This window comes from Taudactylus pleione, unplaced genomic scaffold (assembly GCF_031769625.1).
Source record: "Taudactylus pleione unplaced genomic scaffold, aTauple2 ptg001374l, whole genome shotgun sequence".
NCBI classification, from domain to species: Eukaryota; Metazoa; Chordata; class Amphibia; order Anura; family Myobatrachidae; genus Taudactylus; species Taudactylus pleione.
Window position 1 is genome coordinate 392075 of NW_028285774.1, and position 15563 is coordinate 407637.

General features: G+C 47.7%; 1 protein-coding gene across 1 annotated transcript in view; it reads left to right on the forward strand.

Moving 5' to 3' along the window:
* Positions 1 to 15563, forward strand: part of LOC148442974 (cell surface glycoprotein CD200 receptor 1-B-like) — a 69859-nt gene that overhangs the window by 47237 nt on the left and 7059 nt on the right. The window contains exons 4-5 of the mRNA XM_088463441.1: positions 6890 to 6983; positions 13749 to 13830. Coding sequence (XP_088319567.1) covers positions 6890 to 6983; positions 13749 to 13830 — 176 coding nt within the window. The remainder of the gene's footprint in view (positions 1 to 6889; positions 6984 to 13748; positions 13831 to 15563) is intronic.

Here is a 15563-nt window from a genome sequence, read left to right on the forward strand (position 1 = left end):
AGGTAGATGTGTCCTATGTACAACACAGCACTGCACAGGTAGATGTGTCGTATGTACAACATAGCACTGCACAGGTAGATGTGTCCTATGTACAACACAGCACTGCACAGGTAGATGTGTCCTATGTACAACACAGCACTGCACAGGTAGATGTGTCCTATGTACAACACAGCACTGCACAGGTAGATGTGTCCTATGTACAACACAGCACTGCACAGGTAGATGTGTCCTACAGTATGCACAACATAGCACTACACAGGTAGATGTGTCCTATGCACAACATATCACTACACAGGTAGATGTGTCCTATGTATAACACAGCACTGCACAGGTAGATGTGTAATATGTACAACATAGCACTGCACAGATAGATGTATCCTATGTACAACATAGCACTGCACAGGTAGATGTGTCCTATGTACAAAACAGCACTGCACAGGTTGATGTATCCTATGTAAAACACAGCACTGCACAGGTAGATGTGTCCTATGTACAACACAGCACTGCACAGGTAGATGTGTCCTATGTACAACACAGCACTGCACAGGTAGATGTGTCCTATGTACAACACAGCACTGCACAGGTAGATGTGTCCTATGTACAACACAGCACTGCACAAGTAGATGTGTCCTACAGTATGCACAACATAGCTCTGCACAGGTAGATGTATCCTATGTACAACACAGCACTACACAGGTAGATGTGTCCTATGTACAACACAGCACTGCACAGGTAGATGTGTCCTATGTACAATACAGCACTGCACAAGTAGATGTGTCCTACAGTATGCACAACATAGCACTGCACAGGTAGATGTATCCTATGTACAACACAGCACTACACAGGTAGATGTGTCTTACAGTATGTACAACACAGCACTGCACAGGTAGATGTGTCCTATGCACAACATCGCTCTAAACAGGTAGATATGTCCTATGCACAACATAGCACTGCACAGGTAGATATGTCCTATGCACAACACAGCACTGCACAGGTAGATGTGTCCTATGCACAACATCGCTCTAAACAGGTAGATATGTCCTATGCACAACACAGCACTGCACAGGTAGATATGTCCTATGCACAACATAGCACTACACAGGTAGATGTGTCCTATGCACAACATCGCTCTAAACAGGTAGATATGTCCTATGCACAACATAGTACTGCACAGGTAGATGTGTCCTATGCACAACATAGCACTGCACAGGTAGATGTGTCCTATGCACAACATCGCTCTAAACAGGTAGTTGTGTCCTATGCAGGGGGTGCTGTTGTTGCAAGGCCTTTAGGCTCAGGGGGTCCATGTCTGGAGCCCACCTTACATTCACTTAGGTCTTATATTTGTTACCAAGTTCCAGAGCCCGCTAAGCAATTGGATCAGGCCCCATTGCCTGGCATAAAGAGGGATCATCGGTGCCCATATAGGAGGTGGCCTCAGTCTCTTCCTCTCCGTAAAGCTCACACTGATATAATGCATCACTCTGAGATGGATCACACCTAATCAGCTCGTACCTAATCAGTAAACCTAGCACTGTTGTAGAGTAGACGTCTCCTTGATTACAGTGTTTGTTCAGTGAATTAAGGATCAGTGATTGAGCTCTGAGATTAGGACTGTCCCAGAAATGGACAGTGAACCTCATTCAGACCCGGTCGCAAGCTCTGAGCGCTTGCAACCGGGTCGATGTTTAAGCCCTGAGCACACGCAGCGGCCGCACTGCGCGTGCGCAAGCCCCGGAGCGAAAGAGAAATTCTCTAGCTCCGGAGCTCACTACAAAAGGGGTGCCCCGTTTTGTAGGCGTGGCGGAGGGGTGGTTTCACAAATGGAGGTGTTCCTTAAGGAACACCTGTCGTTTTGTGGCGGCCGCGCTGACATCAGTAACCCACAGCTTAGCTAGCAACCAGGAGGCCGCACTTGAAAAGGCAAGCGGCTGCCCTCATTCAGAGCGAGCGCTCGCTTCTTGCGACCGCCTCTGAATGAGGGCCAGTGTGCCAAAATTAGGAAGACCTACATTCAATTTAGAATTTTCTACTTTAGAAAGTATGCTCCTCAATTAGGAGCTGGTTGGTCCCTGCACCCTCCTCTAATGTCTTGGGAGTGCTGTAATGTAGCATAATATGAACTAGTGGCACTACTGCTGAAAGTCTGGAACTCACCACTCATCAACTGCATGGCATTTTTAGTAAGTCGTGTGCAGAAAAGGTGCTCTTTCCCTCTCCATACAAAGAGATTTGCAGCAGTGATGAACCTAGGGAGGTCAGAAATCTCATGGTGAGTTAACAGTTCCTTGACATAATGGGCATGTAAAGCAATGCAGGGGGTACAGACAGAGACAAAGTCAGCAGCTATAGAGGGCTAAAACATGGCAGCCTTAGCTCGACATATGGCGGCCTCACACCTGGGGTGCCCCTGTTGGGCCTGCTGAGAATAGAAACCTTAAAGTGCATAAGGTATCACTAAACACTGACCATGCAGGATGTCTTCTGAGAGGGCTAATTCTTCATAGAAGGTGAAGAAAGACTTGAGATCATGGGATAGTACCCTTGAGGATGATGCCAACTACACAATATAACATAAGACAACCATTGGCAGAAGTCATCCCAAAGCATCGAATCACGGATCTCATCTTTGCGCCTGGAGGAGAGGTCATCGAACTTCATGACATTCAGGTCATTAAATCCATGACATTCAGGTCATCATCAATATAAAGGACACTTGAGTCCAGGAGGTGAGCACTTGATAAGGCATCAGCAACATTGAGGTTTTTTTACACATTTGTACACCACATCCAGACGGTATCTTTGGAGCTTGAGCATGAAACATTGGATTAGTGCGGAGACAGTACACAGGGGTTTTCAGAGAATGGTAATCAGTTGTTGGCCTGTCTCAACCAGCACTGGACACTCATAGATAAACTTGTAAAATATTTGACAAGCAAAGACTAGAGCCAACAGTTCCTTTTCAATCTTTGCGTAACATGGCTCAGTCTCAGTAAAGGCCCTGGATACACAACCAATGGGTTTATTACGCTGCATGTCAAGACCATGCTGGGAGGAATCAGCTGAGATCACAACAGGAACATGCACATCATAAAATTGGGGCACCAGGCTAGAAGTGAGCATAGTCTTGAAGCAATAAATAGCAGCAACATGGTGGTCCAACCACCACTATTCAACGTTGTTGTTGCAAAGCTGGTGGAGCTGGGCTGTGACCTCACTGTAGTGTGGCAGAAATTATGAAAGGTAGTTGGTTATACCCAAATAGCACTGTAGACTTAACATATCTGTAGACGTAGGTATGTGTTGGATAGCCTGTATCTTGGCACGATCTGGATTAAAACCCTTTGAAGTCCAGAGCTGGGAAACATAATTGACCTCAGTGACTCTGAAACGACACTTGTCAGGGTTTAACTGCATACTGATTTCACAGATTCTTTGGAGGACCTTGCGGAGGCACATGAATACCTGCAGTGACTCAGTGAAGTTGCTTTTAACAATAAAATAAATAAGGTACTGTACTAATAAAAACAATTAATTGAATATGGGGCTGATTCAGCATCGGACGGAATTGCAATGCTGCACGCAGGCTATAGATATCTAATGTATGCACGCAGACAGCTTTGCAATTCCGTCCTTACTAATATGCAAGTGCAGCAGGAGGTATATGACAACAACCCCTGCTGCATTTGCGATCCCAGCACAGTGACCAAGGTCGCGGGCTGGTTTCACCATTTTGACCATGGACAACCGGATGGCCCTGGGCCTTCGGCCAGCCAAGTAAGCCTCAGCTTTGTCAGGCTGGCCGGCTTGCAAGGCCAGGAAACTGCGTTGGTCGATGCAGTCCCTGGCCTTGGCACTCCCGGAAAACGGGGCAGACATGCCCCCATTTCCAGAAACGCCGGCAGACAACGCTCCCGCACCGCCCCTTAAATGCCTCTGCAGGCAGAGACATAGAAGGGGCTGTGTGCGATTACGCAGGACCCATTCTGCACACTCACAGAATGGGTCCTGCACAAGCGCAGATTCCCGATAATCGAGAATCTGTATTACTTACGTGCAATGCTGAATCAGCCCCAATGTATACATGACCTAAACAATGGAGAAGCAACAACTGCATCTTGGAGAATAACTACATTTTGTTTGATGAACGCAATGAGGAGCAATTGTGTCTGATTTGTCTTCAGCTCGTAAAAATAGGAATGATTTTTTTTTTTTAGGGGGGGGAGTAATTGATTTAAGAGCATGATATTTGAAAAACCAACACCAGGAGCATTTACAAGGGGGCATGGCCATGCAACAGAGTGCCTTGACCACACACCAGGGTAGGCAGTCTTAGAACCAGGACTGGCTTTATAAAGTCCGGGGCTGGTTATGCTTTTGAGGGGGGGGGGGGGGCTGCACGTCATTTAAGAAAAAATAAACTTTTACATAAGTACACACAGAAACATGCATGTATCTCATGGATATGTGCATGTTTCTGTGTTAATCGGACCTGCTCAGGATATACTCGCTATCCTAAAGGTGGTCTATTATTTGGGGACTTTTGGTTATCTTTTTTTTGCGAGTCTAAAATAGACACCCTATTACATTGGGCGAGTTCATTGTTTTCAATGGGAAAACATCTGGATGTGAGTTTGAGAATGAGGATTTTTAGTAACTCTGAAAAATGCAAGTTCTATTGAACTGAGGGGGTCATTCAGACCCGCTCGCGAGTGAAGGACGCTCGCAAACGTGTCGATGTTGGGCGAATGCGCATGCGCACGACGGAGGGAGCTCCGTCGTGCGCATGCGCGAGACCCGGCGAGCGACGAGGAATACGTCGCTCGGGGTCTCGCACCAAAGGAGGCGTGCTATCGATGGTGAGTGACAGCACGCCCCCTTCGGTGGGCGTGGCTGCCAGACGGAGGCGTTCCCATGGGAACGCCTACCGTCTGGGTCCGGCCCCACTGACATCACTAGTGATGTCAGTGGGAGTGATTTTGGCTCTGATAGAGCCAAAATCACTCCTGGGCTTGCGGCAGCGAGACCCTACCGCAGGGTCTCGTCGCAAGCCCGATGGTCGCGATGGTCAAAGACCATCGCGACCATCATCATGGACGCTCGCATAAGCTGTGGGTGGTAACCCACAGCTATACGAGCGTCCAAAAGGCCGCTCCACATTTAAATAGGACGGCCCTGATTCAGAGCGAGCGCTCTGGTCAGAGCGTTCAGCTCTGAATCAGGCCCTGACACCTTATTACATTGGAGAGTTGTGAAAAATTGCTAATTTTCACACAAAACTCGCAATTTACCAAAACAGACACCCTGGGTCAAATGTAATAGGGTGAGAGAATAGAAAATATGAGAGTTTAGCAGTAAATTCTCACATTGGTGGAGTTTTATCTTCAAATTGGGAAAATATCTGGATGAAATTTTAAATTGTAAGAGATTTTTCTGAGTCTGTAAAACATGCGAGTTTCCTCTGTTGCTTTGTTCTCAGACTCTATTACATTGGCTGAGTTGAAATTCAAGTGTGAGAAAACTATCACATTATCTAAACTCTCACCCTATTACATTTGGCCCATAGTCTGCCGTCTGCCACACTTAGAACTATTTACAGTATGAATACACATAGCTGGCACCGCGGCAGCCTGTACTTTGGTGCTGTGCCATTCGCAGTATATAATTATATATATTTATATTTATTTGCATATTAATGACTTGCTTCTCCTTACGTGGGTAGATCTGACACGGGGGTGGTCTGTGGTGACAAGCATAGGCTTATTATAAAAAATGTGTCTTCACATATGTGCAACACAATTAAATGCGAATACGCCTTTTTTGAGGCGTATATCTTGCGGAAATGGCCTGTCTTCTGATTTGCTGATTGCATATTGAACTCTCCAGTTGCGTTTCGCCTATATTATATGAAGTCATAGCATTTACTGCAGGAAAGACGATTCCTATTCTATTTCTAAAGATGAAGATGCCAAATGTTGGTGCTTAATTTAAATTGTATTTTCTTTGTATTTAATTACATTTTATATTCACAATGCAATTTTTTCCATCTATTACCAGACAATATTCTGTCTTGTGTATATGACATTATTACTGTATATTGTGTACAAATAGGGTAATGTTACTACTAATAGTACCATCAGTCCACATGCCTATGCTACAGAGTACGGGCACATACTGATATTACCCAAATGCACATACTGTATGCAATGCAATGCATGTAATGTGTCCACCTCTAAATGGCCAATCCTTGTGTATAATAAAGTGTAACAGGAAGGGAAAATGGGTAACATGGATGGTGTATTGCAGAGGTTCCCAAAGTCCTCAGGGCATCGTAACAGTACAGGTTTTTAAGGATATCCATGCTTGAGCACAGATAACTTAATTATTACCTCAGACAATTTCATTTAACCAGCTGTGCTCAACCAGGAATATCTTTAAAATCTGGACAGTTAAGGTGTCTTGAGGGTAGAGTTTGGGAACCACTGGTGCAGTAGTTAGCATTATTTCATTACAGCACTGAGGTCTAGGGTTCAATTCCCACCAAGACCCTCTCTGTATGGAGTCTGTATGTTCTCCCGGGTGCTCCGGTTTCTTCCCACAAGCCAGAAACATACTGGTAGGTTAATTGGATTCTGACATTAAATTCACCCTAGTGTGTTTGTGTGCTTGTGGTAGGGAACATATGGGTAGATTGTGAGCTCCCAGGGGCAGGGACTGATGTGAATGACTGAAATACTCTCTGTAAAATATGCGTAATATATGATCAACATATAAATATAAATAACTGGTAATAATGCAATCTCAAATTATAACGAACATACTAACGTGAATTTTTTTTAAATATTAATTGTGCCCAGTTACTATACTGTATGGAATTTTCTCTCTGCAGATGGTGAGACTAATACCCTGTGGGCTTTGTCACTCATTCCCATCCTCTTCTCCATCACGGGATGCATTGTCTGCTGGAAGCGATCACAGCTCAGGTATTATGTAACATTTCTGCCAGTAATATTGTTATTCCGCCACCAACAAGACTTTCCTATTAACATCCGGAAGCCATTTAATAGTGAAACAAAATGAGAGGCTTATTTGCATTTGTTTTACAGTAACCTTAGCGAACCGTAGACTTTTATCATTTCCTGTTCCACACAGAGAATAGCCATCATTCTGACATGTTTCATCTATCCAAACTCTATTCTGAGCAGTGGAGCACTCAGGGCATTACTCTGGCACATACAGATGTGTCCACATACATCTTACTTCCTTGCGCTTTAAACAGCCCTTCTAGTCGTGACTTGTTAGCGCTCAGTTTCTTTTGCACTACTTTTTACCAGACTCTACACCATTAAGCTATAAACCCAGTATTGAGCAACCCAACCTGACTTTCCAGAAGCACCATGGAGCAACTGGTGGATGCCGAGCCTGTCATCAGACTGCTCCTATACCCACTGGCCACCCCTAATAGTGACCACAAAGGCTCAAGCACTTGTGCCGCTAACCACCATTATTAGGAGCTGACTGTGGGTGGGATGTACTAAGGGCAAAAATGCAGCCAAAACTCCAAAAATGCAGTTTTCAGAGTTTTGGCCTCAAACTCATATGTACCATATCTGTATATGGCATTACCCAATATTAGCCTATGGGGTTCTTACCGCGTTTCGTCTGGGAGGGATCCATTCAGAGAGGACAAATAGTGAGATGGACAAATAGTGGTTTGCACTAAAATACCATTCAAATTAGCTTTATTTATGTTGTGAATTAATTATTAGAGTGAGAGGACTTTGTGTTGCCTTTTGTGTTACTTTGTGGAACAAAACTTTTTTTCTACATCGGGCAAAACACGACTAGAATTGCCTGTTTGCCTATATGTAACTGGTTGGTATAAATGGATACTGATAAAAGTATAAGGCAAGACCTAATCTCCGCCAGCGTGGATATGACCATGAACACCTCAGCGCAACACGGAAATCTTGTATTGTCATTGCTCCACAAAACTAGATTCACTAATGTGCCTACTGTCCATTTATTCAAAAAGAAAGTTTGCCTACAAAAAACTTTGGCTGCCATCTTGTTCTGTTAGCCATTGCTTCGGCCATACGTTGTGTGTAGAAACCGTCAGGGTAATTTAAAATATGCAAATTGGAAAAACGTAGTTCCTGTGCTCTTTTGTAACATTGAGGTGCACTTTGCCCAACCATGTAATTGGTGCAATTGCCGTTCTTTTATTTAGTTTGTAAATGTGTCTAATTTAATTCTTAGGGCTCTATTTACTACAATCCGCATATTGAATGCAGATTGTAATGTGATATTAACGACTGAATTCGCATTGCGAATTCAGGCAATATCACAGGGATTTACTGCAAATCCCTTACAGGGACAGAGCTTGCGATAAAGCTCTGTCCCTGTGACTCCCCTTCGGAGCCTTATCACGGTATTTTTGCAAAAAATACTGTGACTAAGTGCTCGCGCATGCACCAACCGGTCGCCACTGCTACCCCCGGTGCTAAGCCCCACCCCCCACGATCGCGGACCCCCCGCGACCCCCCTCTCCCTTAATTACACTTACCTGCATGATCCGGGCCTCCGGTGATGTCTTCCATGCCTCTGGTCAGGTGATCTCCCATACTGCACTGGGACCCGATCACCTGATGACCGGGCAGCAGTGCACTATGGGAGACCAGTTGACCTGGAGGGGAGTCATCACCGGAGGCCCGATCACCGGTCCCTGGAGTCAGGTAAGTCAACTTTTTTTTTACTATTTTCTTTTTCTTTTTTTTACAGTAATCAGCTTGCGGTCTGTTTAGCAGAGATCAGCGTGTGGTCTGTTTAGACCACACAGCTGATTACTGGGACCGGCTCCCGGCTCTGCTCTCCCCGTTAGAGCAGGCCAGGAGTCCGGTAACCGGGGGAGACCCTGGATAACGCCACCTCCAGGTGGCGTTATTATCACAGGGCTTTCCCCGATATTTTTTCACATTTTATTTTTAGTAACTCTTGTCGGATCACATTTCCCATTACAATTATGGGAAATGTGATCTGCTTTACTAAAAATAAGTGATACTTAGGGGTTGGAGTAGAATTTTCAGAATTCTACTCCAATTGCCATGTAATAACTGTAGGTGATACTAAAATAATGTGAAAAGGGTGTGAAAACACAAAACAGCCTTTATCACTTTATTTTAGACAAAATAATGTTAATAAATAGAGCCCTTATTGTCATCAATAAATCCTGAAAGTAAGAGGATCTGTCTTTTCCGTGTCTCTATAATGTATCACATTTGTACATTGATTGCATTATTTATATTGTTTTAGTGCACAAACAAAGGGCCTTGTTTAGAGTTAGGAGCAAAGGAAAAAACACAAATTTGCACCTTTGCAAAACCATGTTGCATTAAGGGGATTGAAAACGTGTGGACTGATATAGAGTTGGCATGTTCCAGGTTCATTTACCATGCATTGCTACTTAGTCTGTCCAGGAGCAAATGTTCTCCTTTCTTTGCTTTTCTCCTATATCTGATGTCCATAGTCCTTATAACCTTCGTCACTAGCACCTGTTTGGTGCAAAGGGCATACCACTGAAAGCAGTGCACCACCATGCCACTGCCACAACACACCATGTCACTGCCACCACACACCATGCCACCGCACACCATACCACTGCCACCGCACACCATGTCACTGCCACCGTACACCATACCACCACACACCATGCCACTGCCCCCGCACACCATGTCACTGCCACTGCACACCATGTCACTGCCACCACACACCATGTCACTGCCACCACACACCATGCCAACGCACACCATGCCACTGCCACCGCACACCATGTCACTGCCACCGTACACCATACCACCACACACCATGCCCCCGCACACCATGTCACTGCCCCCGTACACCATGTCACTGCCACCGCACACCATGTCGCTGCCACCACACACCATGTCACTGCCACCACACACCATGTCACCGCACACCATGCCACTGCCACTGCACTCCATGTCACTGCCACTGCACACCATGCCACTGCCACCGCACACCATGTCACTGCCACCGCACACCATGTCACTGCACACCATGCTACTGCCACTGCACATCATGCCACTGCCACCGCACACCATGCCACTGCACTCCATGTCACTGCCACCGCACACCATGCCACCGCACACCATGCCACTGCCACCGTACACTATGTCACTGCACTCCATGTCACTGCCACTGCACACCATGCCACTGCACTCCATGTCACTGCCACTGCACTCCATGTCACTGCCACTGCACACCATGCCACTGCCACCGCACACCATGTCACTGCCACCGCACACCATGCCACTGCACTCCATGTCACTGCACACCATGCCACTGCACTCCATGTCACTGCCACTGCACACCATGCCACTGCCACCGCACACCATGTCACTGCCACCGCACACCATGTCACTGCACACCATGCCACTGCCACCGCACATCATGCCACTGCCACCGCACACCATGCCACCGCACTCCATGTCACTGCCACCGCACACCATGACACTTCCACTGCACACCATGCCACCGCACACCATGCCACTGCCACCGTACACTATGTCACTGCCACCGCACACCATGCCACTGCCACCAAACACCATGCCACCGCACACCATGCCACTGCCACCGCACACCATGCCACTTCCACTGCACACCATGTCACCACACACCATGCCACTGCCACCGCACACCATGCCACTGCCACCGCACACCATGTCACTGCCACCACACACCATGTCACTGCCACCGCACACCATGCCACAGCACACCATGCCACTGCCACTGAACACCATGCCACTGCCACCGCACACCATGCCAATGCCACCGCACACCATGTCACTGCCACCGAACAACATGTCACTGCCACTGCACACCATGCCACTGCACTCCATGTCACTGCCACTGCACTCCATGTCACTGCCACTGCACACCATGCCACTGCCACCGCACACCATGTCACTGCCACCGCACACCGTGCCACTGCACTCCATGTCACTGCCACTGCACACCATGCCACTGCACTCCATGTCACTGCCACTGCACACCATGCCACTGCCACCGCACACCATGTCACTGCCACCGCACACCATGTCACTGCACACCATGCCACTGCCACCGCACATCATGCCACTGCCACCGCACACCATGCCACTGCACTCCATGTCACTGCCACCGCACACCATGACACTTCCACTGCACACCATGCCACCGCACACAATGCCACTGCCACCGTACACTATGTCACTGCCACCGCACACCATGCCACTGCCACCAAACTCCATGCCACCGCACACCATGCCACTGCCACCGCACACCATGCCACTTCCACTGCACACCATGTCACCACACACCATGCCACTGCCACCGCACACCATGCCACTGCCACCGCACACCATGTCACTGCCACCACACACCATGTCACTGCCACCGCACACCATGCCACAGCACACCATGCCACTGCCACTGAACACCATGCCACTGCCACCGCACACCATGCCAATGCCACCGCACACCATGTCACTGCCACCGAACAACATGTCACTGCCACTGCACACCATGCCACTGCACTCCATGTCACTGCCACTGCACACCATGCCACTGCCACCGCACACCATGTCACTGCCACCGCACACCATGCCACTGCACTCCATGTCACTGCCACTGCACACCATGCCACTGCACTCCATGTCACTGCCACTGCACTCCATGTCACTGCCACTGCACACCATGCCACTGCCACCGCACACCATGTCACTGCCACCGCACACCATGTCACTGCACACCATGCTACTGCCACCGCACATCATGCCACTGCCACCGCACACCATGCCACCGCACTCCATGTCACTGCCACCACACACCATGACACTTCCACTGCACACCATGCCACCGCACACCATGCCACTGCCACCGTACACTATGTCACTGCACTCCATGTCACTGCCACTGCACACCATGCCACTGCACTCCATTTCACTGCCACTGCACTCCATGTCACTGCCACTGCACACAATGCCACTGCCACCGCACACCATGTCACTGCCACCGCACACCATGCCACTGCACTCCATGTCACTGCCACTGCACACCATGCCACTGCACTCCATGTCACTGCCACTGCACACCATGCCACTGCACTCCATGTCACTGCCACTGCACACCATGCCACTGCCACCGCACACCATGTCACTGCCCCCGCACACCATGTCACTGCACACCATGCCACTGCCACCGCCCATCATGCCACTGCCACCGCACACCATGCCACCGCACTCCATGTCACTGCCACCGCACACCATGACACTTCCACTGCACACCATGCCACCACACACCATGCCACTGCCACCGTACACTATGTCACTGCCACCGCACACCATGCCACTGCCACCAAACATCATGCCACCGCACACCATGCCACTGCCACCGCACACCATCTCACTGTCCCCGCACACCATGCCACTGCCACCGCACACCATGTCACTGCCACCGCACACCATGCCACTGCCACCACATACCATGTCACTGCCACTGCACACCATGCCACTGCCACCGTACACTATGTCACTGCCACCGCACACCATGCCACTGCCACCAAACACCATGCCACCGCACACCATGCCACTGCCACCGCACACCATCTCACAGTCCCCGCACACCATGCCACTGCCACCGCACACCATGCCACTGCCACTGCACACCATGCCACTGCCACCACATACCATGTCACTGCCACTGCACACCATGCCACTGCCACCACACACCATGTCACTGCCACTGCACACCATGCCACCACACTCCATGTCACTGCCACCGCACACCATGCCACTTCCACTGCACACCATGCCACCGCACACCATGCCACTTCCACCGCACACCATGTCACTGCCACCACACACCATGCCACTGCCCCCGCACACCATGCCACTTCCACCGCACACCATGTCACTGCCACCACCCACCATGCCACTGCTGAGGAACTGTGCAGTCTCTAACCCTTGATGTTTTATAAGAATATATTTTTTCACAGAAATTCACAGTGTTGTGCGTAGACTATTCAGCAAAGACGCTCCCACTCATAGAGCCTGATTGTGAGTCGGATAGATCTCTTGCATGGTCAGTTTTTGTATACAACCCATGAGCAGATGTGACTTTACGCATATTTTTAACATGTCACCGTTTTATTCAGAGTCTGATGGAACTTGACCAAGATCTCTCTTTCCAGGAAATAGGGGTTTTGGGTGGGAACTGAGCAGTGCCTATATCCACGAACAGTGTCGGAATGGGGCATGGAGGGCCCACCAGGAAATACAATGGTAGGGGCCCAAGCTTAAGGGGTGTGGCCAGCCACCAAAGAGGGTGTGGCTAGCCACAATAGATGGACCTGGCCAACCATTAGAGAGGGCCCCATTATAAAAGAGACTGGGGTGTGTCAGCACCACCCACTTTGATTGGCAGGAGGGCTAACCTTAATGTAGTTTCCATAGAAACAAATCAAGCACCCAAGTTCATCTATGACCCTGCTTCACCCCTAGAGGAGTGTATGGGGCCCTCAGGCAGTAGGGCCCACCGGGGATTTCCCCTGTACCCCTGTGGGCCAGTCCGACCCTGTCCACAAATGGACACAACCGTACAACAGCATTTGTGACACAGACTCACCAGTTTGCACGCTCTGTACCTGAAAATTTTACTTTTATGTATTTATTTCTGTGTTTCATTTGCAGAAAATGCTTCAAAAAGTCACTTAACACAACCCCGCCCCAGCTACCGGATGGAACTGAGGAGGTAAAAGACGGGGAGGTAAGTGTGGAACTCCTTATTTCTCTGCAGACTGTAGAACTTTCTCACTTGGTGCTAGTTTTTATTTATTATACTTTATGGGGAGTGGAACTGATTTTTGATAACTCCTTTTGCTGCTTAGGCATTTTTTAGGTATTTATAACCTCTGTGCTGAGCCTATTTTTGCGCATTTGGCTTAATCCCATTCTACAGTAAGTTCAATTTTAGAAATATTTCTGTGCAGCACCGGGTACAAACTCTACCTTTATTCAGACTATGCATGAAAAAAAAAAAATAATAATAATAATAATAAATACTGTAAGTATTAAATACGTTTCTGTATAACCAAAGACTAGACTGCACGGTCATTTCTGGAAATTGGCACAGTAATAATAATGCACTTTTTTTATTTGCTTCCTTTTTTTTTTGCAGTCGCTTACATTAGCAAAATTGGGAAGCCGGCTGTCGGGCTTACATCAGCCGGTTTCCCGATTGAATACCGGGCACAACATATAGACAACCTATCGCATAACATGATCACCAGACAAGATACTCTATATAAAGAGACATTCTAGCTCTGCAGAGGAGACTTCCTTCTTTTAAACAAATTGTTGACATGTATTTCCTGCCGACAGCAAATATGGTTTTAAAATAAATAAGTAATAACACAAACATTGTAACATAATAACCTTGTATCAACACTTCTGTTTTTACTGCATGTGGTTAAATGTTAACCAGTTCCATTTTGTAGGATCTATATTATTTTCCATTTGATCTTTAGAATTTTCACTGTCACTAATTCTCTAGAATCGCTATCTCTCTTTTTTTTTTTAGGATCAAAATAAATCATCCATTTACACTCACTGTTCTAGCTGTATTCTGTATTTACTACGGAAAGAGAGGGGAAAGGGCCACAGTTAAGTAACAAGTATATCCATAATAATTATGCAGATAAAAGTACATTTACAGAGGAGAGGGTCCTAACAGAAATCTCAAAAGTGAAAGTGGAAAAATCATTGGGGCCAGATGGGATACAGCCAGGGATACTAAATGCGTTAAAGGGGTGCTGGTAACAACATTAATATAATTATACAACCAGTCACTAGCTACAGGAGTAATTCCAGAGGACTGGTAAAGAGTGTAGGTACAGTGCTGGCTCCAGTAGGGGCTGTGCGCTGTGCAGAACGGGACTGAGGAGCCCGTTAACCCTGTGCTCGATGAAGGGGGTGTGGTCTAATTACCATAGGCCAAGCCCCTTTAATGATGTTATTTGGGGGCGTGTCCATATGGCACTGCCACACAGCTGTCGCAGTGGGGGTGCCCAACCTCCTGACCACCCGAGGGACTATTCGGCCCACGGGTAGAACAGCGGGACAGTGCCCAAAAAGTGGGACTGTCCCGCTGAAATCATGACAGTTGGGAGGGGTGCTCCCTCTATGAGGTGGCGCCCATGTTTGACCGCACTGGTCAAACGTGCCTCGAACCGGCCCTGTGTAGGTAGTCCCACTGCATACTGTACTGTAACAGTGGAAGCAAGGAAGAGGCAAGTGACTGCCGACCAGGGAGCCTTACATCAGTAGTAGGGAAACTGATGGAAACACATTAAAAGAAAAAGTTGTGGAACATCTGAGATCCAGCATCTTATAGAATCCCATGCAGCATGGATTTACTGGGGGGAGATCATGCCAAACAAATCATATTGACTTTTTTTAACTTGGTGACTGAAGTAATAGATCGAGGGGGCTGTAGATATAGCTTAT